The 12,628-nt window shown below is 43.9% G+C and overlaps 1 protein-coding gene across 1 annotated transcript in view; it reads left to right on the top strand.

The window, feature by feature from the left end:
- The window catches only part of ANO2 (anoctamin 2), a 498,883-nt gene that overhangs the window by 28,249 nt on the left and 458,006 nt on the right, over positions 1–12,628 (top strand). Inside the window, exon 3 of the mRNA XM_063928499.1 lies at positions 3,082–3,537. Within this exon, the coding sequence (XP_063784569.1) occupies positions 3,082–3,537 (456 nt within the window). The remainder of the gene's footprint in view (positions 1–3,081; positions 3,538–12,628) is intronic.

Genomic DNA, 12,628 nt, shown 5'->3' with positions numbered 1-12,628 from the left:
CCCATTATATACAGATATGCAATGTGTCTTAAGACTTGCTTGTCAGTCTCTGAAATGAAGCATACGCATTAGGTTGTAGGCATCAGAGGTGAGTTATACGCATCAGAGACCGGTAAGCAATTATCTTGTCGGCATTCATCATGCCGACATGAGAATGACAACACAGTCAAATTGTCGTGGCATTGTCAGACTGTCAGTGGTATTTTAAAAGTGGATATTATGTTATTAAGAGTTTCACACAATAAATGAGTATTCCCAGTTGAAAGGGTGACAGGATTAAAACATTTTTTGTAATGATGAAGATCAGATTAATCACTGAGCTGTTAAAAACTAAAAACATGTGCTCCTGGCTCAAACCGACCTGTAGATGATTGTATGGCCCTAAAGGACCACATCTTAAATATGAAGTTTCTATAGACTGGTGTTTACATTTAAAACTTATACCACTGTCTCCCAGCCTGACTCGCATTGACAGAATTATGACTGTTTTGCCATCTGTGGCCGTACAGGAGACGCACCTTAAGGTTCTCCATAAGATGTATGTGTCCCCGACCCACAGAAAGTATTTTGTTGACTTGAAATCACGGAACTGCTCCAAATGCCATCATCAAAATGTTACTCTACCTCATAACTTATGGCATTGCATAGGAATGGCCATCGATGGCTATTAACCATTAATAGTCTGACATCGAGGGATGTTCACCATCGGTCACTGAGGTACGATGTCAGATGCGGGGAGCATAAGCGAGACCTATGCAAGCGAGATTGGGGGCCACCGATAGTTCAACCATTGATGGTTTACTCCTAATGGTTAAAATCCATCAACCAAGTGACGTGCATCCTGTCAGACACAGGGGTATATTCAATAAAAGTCAGATCCATTCCAACATGCATTTGTCGGAATGGATCCGACAAGCCCTATTCAATAGGGTGGCCAAATCCGACTGTCGGATTTGGCCATTCCCTCCCGTCTGTGCTGCTGCTGTCAGCAGCTCACAGTGTGTGCGATCACAGGGAGCTGCTGGAGACAGCCACACAGCCACATTCAGTGCCGGCCAGGGAGTGCTGCCGGGAGAGAGGTGCCTGGCAGGGGGGACGTCAGAGAGGAGCCGTGTCTTCCAGCATCCGCGGCTCCAGCTACCCCCACTGGTCAGCACTCTCTCTCCCTTGCCCCGCTCCCCCGTCTCCTCACCTCAATCTGACTTTTTTTAAAAGTTGGATTGAGGTTGTCAGAAACAAAAGCACGTGGATCCGCGGCTATTCTGTCGATCCACGTGTTTTCCAACAAGTAAAAAAAAAACAGTCTCTAATTAATAGGTCGGAACCCCTTCCGACCTAAATCTGTCGGAAGCTGCCGTCTTTCCGACAAGACGGCAGCTTCCGACACTTATTGAATATACCCCACAGTAAACAAGTGTCATATCATATTAATCATGTCATATCATATTAATCAGCATAGTCTCCTTGTGCATCCTAATCGCATTGCATTGCCCGCGCGCTAGCAGAATTACACAGGACCTGGTGGTTAGCTCACGCCAGGCATCTCGCGCTTCATGGCATATTGAGGCTAGATGTTTGAGGGATACTTGCCTACTTTTGAAGAAGCATATCAGGGAGATTGTGAAAATAACACCTATCAGCAGCACGGACATGTTCTGCTACATCTGAGAGGCGAGTAATAACAATTATTTATGTACAAATGTAAAAGAGAACCCCAAAGTTAGTAGGCTCTACTTGTTGAAGAAAAGACCCTCATATCTTGCAGGATTTGTTAGTGTATTGTGTTTTACAAGAAGTTCCATATACTGTAAGTGGCCAGGAGAAACTTTATTTAAGATGCATGTAGCCATAGGGATCATTGTGCCTTATAGCCAATGCAGGGAAATGGCACTGATGTTCCCATTTGAATGTATGTAACTCCGATTTATTTTTTTTTGCTCCCAAGAATGTAACTTCTACATAATGGGGGTAAGGGTCAATCAGGGAGATTGCTGAACTATTCAGGGAGTCAGGGAGATTGCTGCTATTTCAGGCAGTCTCCTGCAGAATGAGGGAGGGTAGGCAACTATGGACTTTGAGGACACATTTGTAAGAGCTAGTTGGCTGGTACTTCATCTCTCTCTACTTTATCTCTCTCCAAGCTTAGTACTTTACATAGACGTCTAATTATGTAGTAAAGTTGCTGTAACTGTTGTAGAACAGGCCATACTTACATTCTAGATTTCTAGGCCTCCACTTCCCTTATCCACCATGTTTAGTAAAACAAATGCTTCTAGATGTTTTATACCATTAGAGGATGGCAGCAGCTTTCAGCAGGCGGGTTATGGTTCAGTCTAATATTCTCTAGACATTTGAATACACTGAGTGATACCCACAGTGACAGCTGGCTAGATGCTACCTCGCCCACTATGAACTCTGGGGAAAGTACTTTTTTATCTCCTGCCACACCGCACACCCCACATGCACCCCCGCCCCCTCTTACCCCCAATATCCAATGCTGTTGAGTCAATAATAAGATCTGGTACAATGACAGGGGCTTTTAGTTCACCAGAACTTTGGGGCACCTTGGCATTGTATTCTAAAGTTCTGCTAGCTAGCAGACAGGTACTGGTGAGTAAGAGTCATTGGTAACAGTGCATATACCTGTACATTAAGTGCTTGTCCATTTTTCATCCCAGACCACCACTCCCCAGGTTGCTAAAGATATAGTAATTTTGCACAAGTGGTTTAATACATTGCAATTCATCTAATGCTAAGATCATTACTCGTATAGTCTCGATATAGATTGTACATGTTTTTCCACGTACTCATCTTTACAACTACTGAATATTTAGATGATGCTATGTAGGATTTATTCTTAATGCTTCCGCATTAACTACTAACAATATATTATCAATTACTACTCTATGGGACACACTTGTTTTTGACTCATGACAATGTTCTTAAGAGTGGAGACTCTGATTTGGGTTCTGTTTGTTTATTGGTTTCCAATTTGTCACCCAGGTAATATTCTGGATCCCTTTTCTGTTTGTGTGCTCTTGTCCCCCGTGAGATTTACTCATTACATTTTATCCTTTGCAGGTTGTTAACAATTACATAGATGGAAACCAGCCAATCAGACAGAGTGGAATGCATTTTGGGGATGGGAAAAGAAAAGTGGACTATGTCCTGGCCTACCACTACAGGCACCGTTCTGCCCAACATAATGACTCGCCCACAAATCACAGGCCCCCGGCAGTTATTGTTTCCAATGGGAATTCAGTGACCCCGGAAGAAGTTGTCAAAACTCCTCCAGAACAGCTACTTCCAGGGGAATCACATAATCACCAACAGAAACTGAAAGATCAGAGCAACCGAAAGGAACAAAACCAAGACCACCAACAGGCTGTTAATGGGAATTCATCATGCCATCCACACGAGGTGGTTGTGGTAGAAATGAACCACCATGATGCTCTTGAAGAAGAAAAGAAGTGTCAACGGGAGGAGTTTGAGCTTAATCTTATTGAAGCAGGACTGGAGTTGGAAAAAGATCCTGAGGTGAGTAGGGACATAAATTTGGTTTCTAATAACAAGTATAATTTTCATCCTTTCTATGCTACTTCTAAAGGAGTGGCAGAGGGCATGATTCAGAGATGTATGCATGCTATCACACTTGTGAATATGTGCACAGAGGCTGTGCATAAATATGCAAATATAGCTGCCGCTTGGATATGCATTGAGCCGCCCACTGGCGACTTTGCAAATTCCAGTGGAAGCATACAAAGAAGCAGTGTCCGTCACCGGTCAGGTGATTATCCAAGTTCTATGTAGTCCTATTGTTGCGCAGCATGGCCATAAAATGTACGTTGCAGGAAACATTGCTGTTGCGTATGAGATTGCAGTCGCAGCCTCAAATGCGACGCCACAGCGGCTGCGACATGCATGTGTGTTTACCGCCACTCCCAGTTACCTCCACCAGGCGGTTCCTGACTGCAAATCACATTGCTAAGAAATCCTTTCTGCACGTGCGCAGATTGCTGACGATCGCTCAACCGAGGAAACATCAGTTTGTATACAGCTATGAATCAGGCCCATGGTGCTATCCTGTTGTGCATGATCTCTCTCTCTCTCTCTCGGCAGGATGTAATGAATTCCAGCGTCCAAAATCAGACTTTTTTTTTGAAGGGGTAATCATGTGCATGGCCTAGTTTAGCCTTGTACGTGATTGCCCCTTTAAAAAAAACTCTACGTTCGGCTGGCATCCCACACCAGCCGCCAAACTTGGATTTCATTACAACCTGGCCTCTGTCTCTCTCTCTCTCTCTCTCTCTCTCTCTCTCTCTATATATATATATATATATATATATAAAATTATGAAACTGGAAAAAAAGAGTGGATCATATTAACTTGCAATTCTCTGTGCACAATTCTTAGCGTTCGCCATTTTTGTATTCTTTCCTCTGGTGTGCAATTGGCCATTTGACTTTTGCTCTGGTGTTGTTTTAGATAAGAATATAAGCTTTATCCTACTGTTATATGAGCTGACACATGTATCTCATACTTCACTATTTAAATGAATGATGTTTGATCATGGCCAGAGGACCACCTGAGGGTACTACATGCGGTCTCTGTGGCGTATCCAGCACTAGCTGATATGTACCAGCATGTTGTACCTCAGCAGCTATAGGTTGTGTCAATGCGACAGATCCGCAGCTATACTTCTGGTTATTTTCTGCGCATGCGATGGAATTATGTTTCCTGGAGCGAGGACCCTCACAGAAACGTGCACATGGGCATACTCATTTGTGAGCACACCACTGCCACGTGGCAGTACATTTCCGTGCTCTGTGCATGACGCAGGTATTATAGTACTAGCAATTATATAACAAAAAGGAGTGCAATAGAACTTAGAAGATTTGAAGATTTATCCAAATGTTTTTTTTAAGGATTTAACTGGAATGATTGGATAATACTTAAATGCAGGCAGCCATTTTGTAGCCTGTAACACTACTGGGTTTATTAATTCACCATTCACTAGGCTCTAGTGACTTCTATGGGCCATGAGGCCAACAAAATGGCTGTCTTAACTGTGTCCTGGTGAGTAGTTCATTTAAGTTTGTGACAATGTAATTCATGTATTTATGCTTTGCTTTCAGTACATGAGCAGATTTTCATGGGTTTGTTATGGTGACTTTAGTTTTTCTGTGAGGTTCAGTAACGTATAGCTATCACATGACTAATCTTCCAAGAAACACTGGGCCTGACTCAGACGTGCTCGCAATGCATGAGCGGCCTTGATAACTGACATTACTCGTGGATTCTCAAGTGCAAAAATATGCAGATGCCAGTATAAGCGTTCCCCATGTGCTCTTCTGTGCGATGGACTGTGCTACACCCACTTTTCTTATTTGAGTATTGCTCAAGTGTGCTGTGGGATTTCATCTCTCCACCACTGACGCACTATTGGTAGCAACATCGACTCAACCCATTGTAACATTCTTAAGATATGGCCACTGTGGCAGCGGTGCTGCGAGCGAGATCACAGCGCAATGCCAAAACTCTCCCATGACGTGTGCATGACGCCTCTTGTTGTAAAAATTTTGGGTCACCTCCCAGTCTCCTCCTTCTACTGCCCATAGATTGCAGAAGCCGTCCGAGGTTATAGCCCTGTTGTATGCAAATGCGTATGCCCTGACGCATGCGCAGCAATAGTGTTTCTGGGCTGTGAATGCGCAGTTTGCAGATTATCGCACCTAATGTGCATTTTCTCAACTGCGTCCACCTTCTGAATCAGGCTCGTATAGACCTTATACACATGGCTGTAGCGTTTTTGTAAAGGGGCACTCATTTACAAGGCATGATTTTGCCATGTAAATGACTGCCGCTTTAAAAAAATGTCTGCGATCGGCCGGCATCCCATACTTCCGAAAATCTCGTACGCTATTACAGCCCGCCTGTAATATTTTTTTTTATTTTTTATGACAACACTTCAGAATATATGTGCAGGTTTCCCCAGCCCCAATCCCAGTGTTGTGCAGTGCAATGTTTTTACAACCGGCAACCAATCGACACCAATATCAACTTTATGTAAACACTGCAGTAACAGCACACATAAGGGAAAGCGGTGGAGAGAGATAAAGTGAATGGAGATAAAGTGCTCCTAACTGCTATGTTATAGGCTGTGTTTGAAAAATGACAGGAGCTGATTGGCTGGTACTTTATCTCCATCCACAAGGCTTAGTACATAGACCCCGACTTCTCTATGCAACTGCATTTGAGATGTTTAGTCAGCCATTATAGCATTATAGTCACACTTTTTAACTTAATGTGCCCAACCTGCTCTAATGGTGCCCATACACTTGTGCGATTCCCCGCGATGCGACATCGTGTGGCATCGCACCGGCAGATCAGGTGCGATGAAATCGCACCGGCAGATCAGGTGCGATGAAATCGCACCTGAACTTCCAAAGTGATTACCATGCTATCATGCGATAGATCGCATGGTAATCACGTGACGGACACGTCACCGCCGAGTGGGGGCGGCCTCTGGTCGCTCCCGGTGGGTGCCCATCGTACATCGCAGTGCGATATATTGCATGTGTTTAAAAAAACACATGCGATCGCACTGCGATGCGAGAAATAGTAAGTGCAGCACATACAATCATGAGACGCGACATTCGAGCGGCGTGCCCGTGCATCGCGTCTCATGGTACCTAAAATGTGCATACAATCCTTCGATTTCTCTAACAGATGCAGTCAAAATCGAAGAATAGCACCTAATATCGCACAAGTGTATAGGCATTAGGCACCATTAATGTACTGTGGCTGCGACTGCACGCCCACTGTGATCACACTCACACCCACTTTCTGTGACTGCATGCCCATTGCAGCCTCAGTCCCGGCTCCCTAGTCGGACACAGTCTCATGTTTGAGACTGAGAAAGGTGGCGGAGTGCAAAAACCAACTCTTACACAATCGGAACAATCGCAACTTGACTCTGAAAAGAAAATCACAAATAGCGTTTCAGACTCTGAATGTGGCCCACAGTTAGCATTCGCCAGTGAGATTCTGGATTCCTCAATCACTGCCTTAAAAATGACCCCGTGCATGAGATCTTACTGTGATCCGCAAGGTGGGGCAGTCAAGTGGCACACTCCCGCCCTGTTACAGTGCTTGCGCCATAGAAAGAGAGCATAGGAAGAGATCTCTACCTGTCAGTGCTGACTATGGGGGTAATTCCAAGTTGATCGCAGCAGGAATTTTTTTTAGCAGTTGGGCAAAACCATGGCCCTCATTCCGAGTTGATCGCTCGCAAGGCGATTTTAGCAGAGTTGCTCACGCTAAGCCGCCGCCTACTGGGAGTGTATCTTAGCATCTTAAAATTGCGAACGATGTATTCGCAATATTGCGATTACAAACTACTTAGCAGTTTCAGAGTAGCTCCACACTTACTCGGCATCTGCGATCAGTTCAGTGCTTGTCGTTCCTGGTTTGACGTCACAAACACACCCAGCGTTCGCCCAGACACTCCCCCGTTTCCCCGGCCACTCCTGCGTTTTTTCCGGAAACGGTAGCGTTTTTTCCCGCACGCCCATAAAACGGCCTGTTTCCGCCCAGTAACACCCATTTCCTGTCAATCACACTACGATCGCCGGAGCGATGAAAAAGCCGTGAGTAAAAATACTATCTCCATTGTAAAATTACTTGGCGCAGTCGCAGTGCGAATATTGCGCATGCGTACTAAGCGGAATTTCACTGCGATGCGATGAAAAATACCGAGCGAACGACTCGGAATGAGGGCCCATGTGCACTGCAGGTGTGGCAGATATAACATTTGCAGAGAGAGTTAGATTTGGGTGGGTTATTTTATTTCTGTGCAGGGTAAATACTGGCTGCTTTATTTTTACACTGCAAATTAGATTGCAGATTGAACACACCACACCCAAATCTCTCTCTCTCTCTGCACATGTTATATCTGCCCCCCCCCCCCCCCCTGCAGTGCACATGGTTTTGCCCAACTGCTAAAAAAAATTCCTGCTGCGATCAACTTGGAATTACCCCCTATGTCCCATTCTCTTCTGCTGTGCAGTAAATATGTTGCATGTATAGTCACCAGGGTCCTTTGGGAGCACTTACATCATTACGCAGCCTGCTGGGCCCCAGCTGTACATGCAGCCATCTCCGCTGATTGATTAGTTTAATCACATGACTGCACTGTTATTTCCACAACAAACAAAACAGAGCACAGCACGTAAGTGTCATTATACCCTGATCTATACAATTCATAATGAGCATGAAACTGTATTTGGTAAAGCAGGTTTCGGCAGCCTGTGGCTCGTCAGCTGATGGACCACAAGTCCCAGAGGCTTTCAGGGCAGGAAGCGACGACACAGACTGACTACATCTTGGGTATATTGATTTCTTTTAGCAACATATACTGTACATTTCTGTACATTGCTTTATCTTGGCCGCTGACAATTCAGATATGTAATTATGCTCTGTGCAGATGTTGTATACTGTGCTGTGCCACCATATTCCGCCCTCTCAGACTAAGGGCCTGAATCCGATTTGTAAGCAATGACGATGTTATTACAACTGTGCGATTATCGGTAGATTGCACATGCGCAGTGGCCGTACTGCACACGCGCCAAGGCACTCTAGCGTAGATGCCCGCAGTGAGGATTTATTTGCAGAGTGATTGACAGGAAGGGACACTTTGGGGAAAATATTGGGGAGTGATGGCAACAAATGCAGGCGTATCACGACCGTTTTCGGGGTATGTCTCTGCCTATATCTGCGATCTCATATGCAGAAAATATGGCGCCAGTGCAACCATTATAAAAAAAAAAATGCCTGTTCCTTACTGTAAAATGTCACATGACATTATTAGCAATGATACAAAGTTGGTAGGTGTTGTATTATATTAAATAACGAGACTGATGCTATAATTTACGTTTAATTATATTAAGTACATATTTACTCTATTCCCTTTATATGTACTCCCCTTCCTAATCCACACACTGCTGCATTCTTATTTTCCATTGGCCAAAGCTGTGCTGTGCAGTAGCTCATCTGTCAGCTGTCTCATCAGCGCCATCATTTTAGGCCATACCTCAGCACCTGATGCAAAACAGATTCCCTTGGATACAGATTTGACTATAGGGAAAAGAAAGAAGTCACACAGTGCTAGGACTGGCGAGTATGGAGGGTGTTATAGCACTGCAATCTGTTTCTCGACCAAAAACTGCTGCACAGAGAGAGCTGTGTGGGCTAGTGCAGTGATTTTCAACCGTTTTTTTACTCGCGGCACACTGAGCAGTATTTTAAAATTGCCAAGGCACACCATTAGTTCCCCACAGAAAAAAACAAAACACACACATTGGCCCTCACAGTAAAAAATAATCCACATACATTGGCCTACACAGAAAAAACAATCACATTGCTCCCCACATAAATCCTATTGCTCCCCACATGAATTATTCACATTGTTCCCCCCATAAAGCCATAAATTCTTATTCTTCCCACATAAATCCTATTGAAATGCTATTGATCCCCACAGGAGAAATAAAATAACAAATATTATTAATTATTATCAGCTGTCCTCCTCCCTGTCCCTCAGTGGCGGGGGTTGTTCATAGTGGAGTTCTGCGAATACTGAGCAGCGGTCGGTCGGGCAGGTGTGGATGTGGGTTGGCAAGGAAAGCTGTGTATGTAGGCGGGAACTGGAAGATGTGTATGCAGGCAGGTGGGCTGGCTGGGTGGTGAGACGCGGCGGCCATGACCTTTGAAATCACACTGTTTTCAAGGCATAGGTCACGGCCGAAGCACGACTGATCCTCTAAGAAGAGCCTGGGCCAACAGTTCCCTCTGAAGGTGCAGGAAGCTGCTCTGGCTCCGCAGGACACCTTGCAACTGGTCGCGGCACACTAGTGTGCCATGGCCCTCTGGTTGAAAAAGCCTGGGCTAGTGTGTTGTCCTAATGGAGGATAAAACCATTATTCCACAAGTCTGTCCTTTTTCTTCTGATTCTTTACGGCAAAGTTTCTAGAACATTTTTTATAGTAATCTTGATACACTGTTGTGCCTTCTGGGAACCAGTCTGTCAAAATAACACGCGTGATATCAAAGAAAACAATTAACATGGCTTTGAATTTGGATTTGCTTTGACGTGCTTCCTTCATTCTTGGTGATGATGGTGTTTTCCAGAACATGGACTGGCATCTTGTCTCAGGATCTTACTGAAAGATCCATGTTTCTTCCCAGGTAATAAAAATGCGAATCCGCTTGAATTTTTTCCAGAATGTCTGTAGAAATTTTGATTTTCTTTGTGCTTGGCAGTGAGAAACCTTGGAACCATCTTAGCACAAACTTTTGTCATGTTAAGATTAAGATCTTGATGCAAAACATGCTGAACAGTTTCATTGTCGATGTTTACCATTTCTGCTATCATTCGGATGCTGAGTCAACTTTCAATTCGAACAATTTTCTACATTTTATCCACATTTTCATTTGTTTTTGATGTGCAAGGCCTTTCCAGGATGTTCATCTTCTTCGACATCCCCACGACCATCACTAAATCTTTTGTGCCACTCAAACACACGTGCATGTGACATACAATCTGCTCTGTAAGCTGCGGTTAGCAACCAAAAAGATTGGATGGCCGTTTTGTTCAATATAACTAAAAATTTTATGTTAACACGTTGCTCTACTTTTGAACTTAACACTTTTACGACACACAGGAAAAACACAACTTCTTCGAATGCTCAGTGACAACAAACTATCTGGGGTGAAACGTGCAAAACTGTTTTGGGATAGTCCAAGGTCAATGTTCCCTACTCCCTTTTAACTCCCACAGTATGGTTTATTTTTTACATGTACAGTCTCGTTATTTAATAGCCACAACTCATATGTTCTTACTTTATACTTTAGGGCCAAGTAGGGCCACCAAGGAACTTAGGGGTCTATTTACTAAGCCTTGGATGGAGATAAAGTGGATGGAGATAAGGTACCAGCAAATCAGCTCCTAACTGTCATATCACAGGCTGGGTTTGAAAAATGATAGTTAGGAGCCGATTGGCTGGTACTTTATCTCCATCCAGTTTATCTCCATCCAAGGCTTAGTAAATTGACACCTCAATCTGTAGAACTAATGATCCACTCCTTGTATTGTTCCATCATTTCAGAAGTCTGTGCCTTCAGGCCAATTATCCAGCATCTGACTCTGTTCCTTTAGTTACTATGCACTCAGTTCCCTTCCATAATAGAGAGACTTATCTCCTCTCTCAGGAGAGATACTTACAGTACTTACATGGCAGGATTCATAGGATTACTGTTCTTCTGTGCTAGAAAAATGTGCTTGTGCTTGAAGACACCATAGTGGCGTTTGTAATTTTGACCGGTATCGAAGTACAATAGGGGCCAGATGTACTAAGCCTTGGAAAATAAGTACCAGCTAATCAGCTCATAACTGCCATGTTACAGGCTTTGTTTGAAAAATGACAGTTAGGAGCTGATTAGTTTATCAGTAGTAGTTTATCAGTCTCAATTTTATCACTATTCAAGGCTTAGTACATCTTGCCCTAGGACTGCTAATCTGCCACTTATCAATGCCAGAACTTGGATGGGCAAAACTAGAGCAGGATGGGGGGCAGTCTAACATAGGTCAAGTACAGTATGGGCGTGACCAGACATTTTCAAACCCATGCCGGGGGGAGATGCATCAAACCGTTTAGAGAAATAAAGTGGAGAAAGATCATGCTGAGAGAGATAAGGGGCCTAATTCAGATGTGTTTGGAGTTGCTATCACTGCTGCTTCCTTGCCTCTCCAAGCTCTGATACATCCTCCCCAGCATACCAGAAAAAGGCACTGATACATCATGGAGAGCGATGGTCAGGTTCATATAGATGAGGATGATTGCCAGCTCCAGATGTTTGCAGACATTCCGTAGACACTGATTGCTGCTTACTTCATAGCTCTGGTATAGATGTGATTCTAGATTATGTGACTCGTTTAAGCAAATGTATTTATTATACATCTATATACTGTATTAGAGCGATTTTTGTAGATTTATTACGGTTTAACAGAGAATGTGGTTACTGCACATAAAATAAATGGGAACTGTACAACATGGGAGCAAGGGGGGAGTAAGTGTCAGTTACATGTGTCCAGCATACACCAGACGCATAGGTTACTGTTCCCAGCCGAAACACATCTCGCCTCTGATACTGGGTGGAAATACTCTGTTTCCACCAGCCGCTATATGTATTATATACAAAGCAGGTTCTGTCTGACAGCTGCCCCAGGTTTCTCTAATTATGGGCATAACCCAGAATCTTATGATGATACATGCTTAGTGCACAGCTGCCAATCTGTGCACTATGCACCAATACAGGTGGCAATGCTTTATAATATTATCATGCCATACAGAAGCATAGCCAGATCTTTTTGGGCCCCATAGCAACATTGTGGAGATGTCCCTCCTCAATGCTTCTAGAGAGACACTTCTCTCCCCATTGTTTGTTCATTTTATGCCCCATAGTAGTGCCCTAGATATAGTAGTGCCCTAGATCCTTTCATGCCCCATAAAAGTAGTACACATTATATTATACTGGTCATCACCTGATTGGACTAGTGTGATCTCCTCCTCTC

This window comes from Pseudophryne corroboree, chromosome 6, assembly GCF_028390025.1.
Source record: "Pseudophryne corroboree isolate aPseCor3 chromosome 6, aPseCor3.hap2, whole genome shotgun sequence".
In the NCBI taxonomy this organism is placed as follows: Eukaryota; Metazoa; Chordata; class Amphibia; order Anura; family Myobatrachidae; genus Pseudophryne; species Pseudophryne corroboree.
This window is presented reverse-complemented; position numbering and strand designations above follow the sequence as displayed.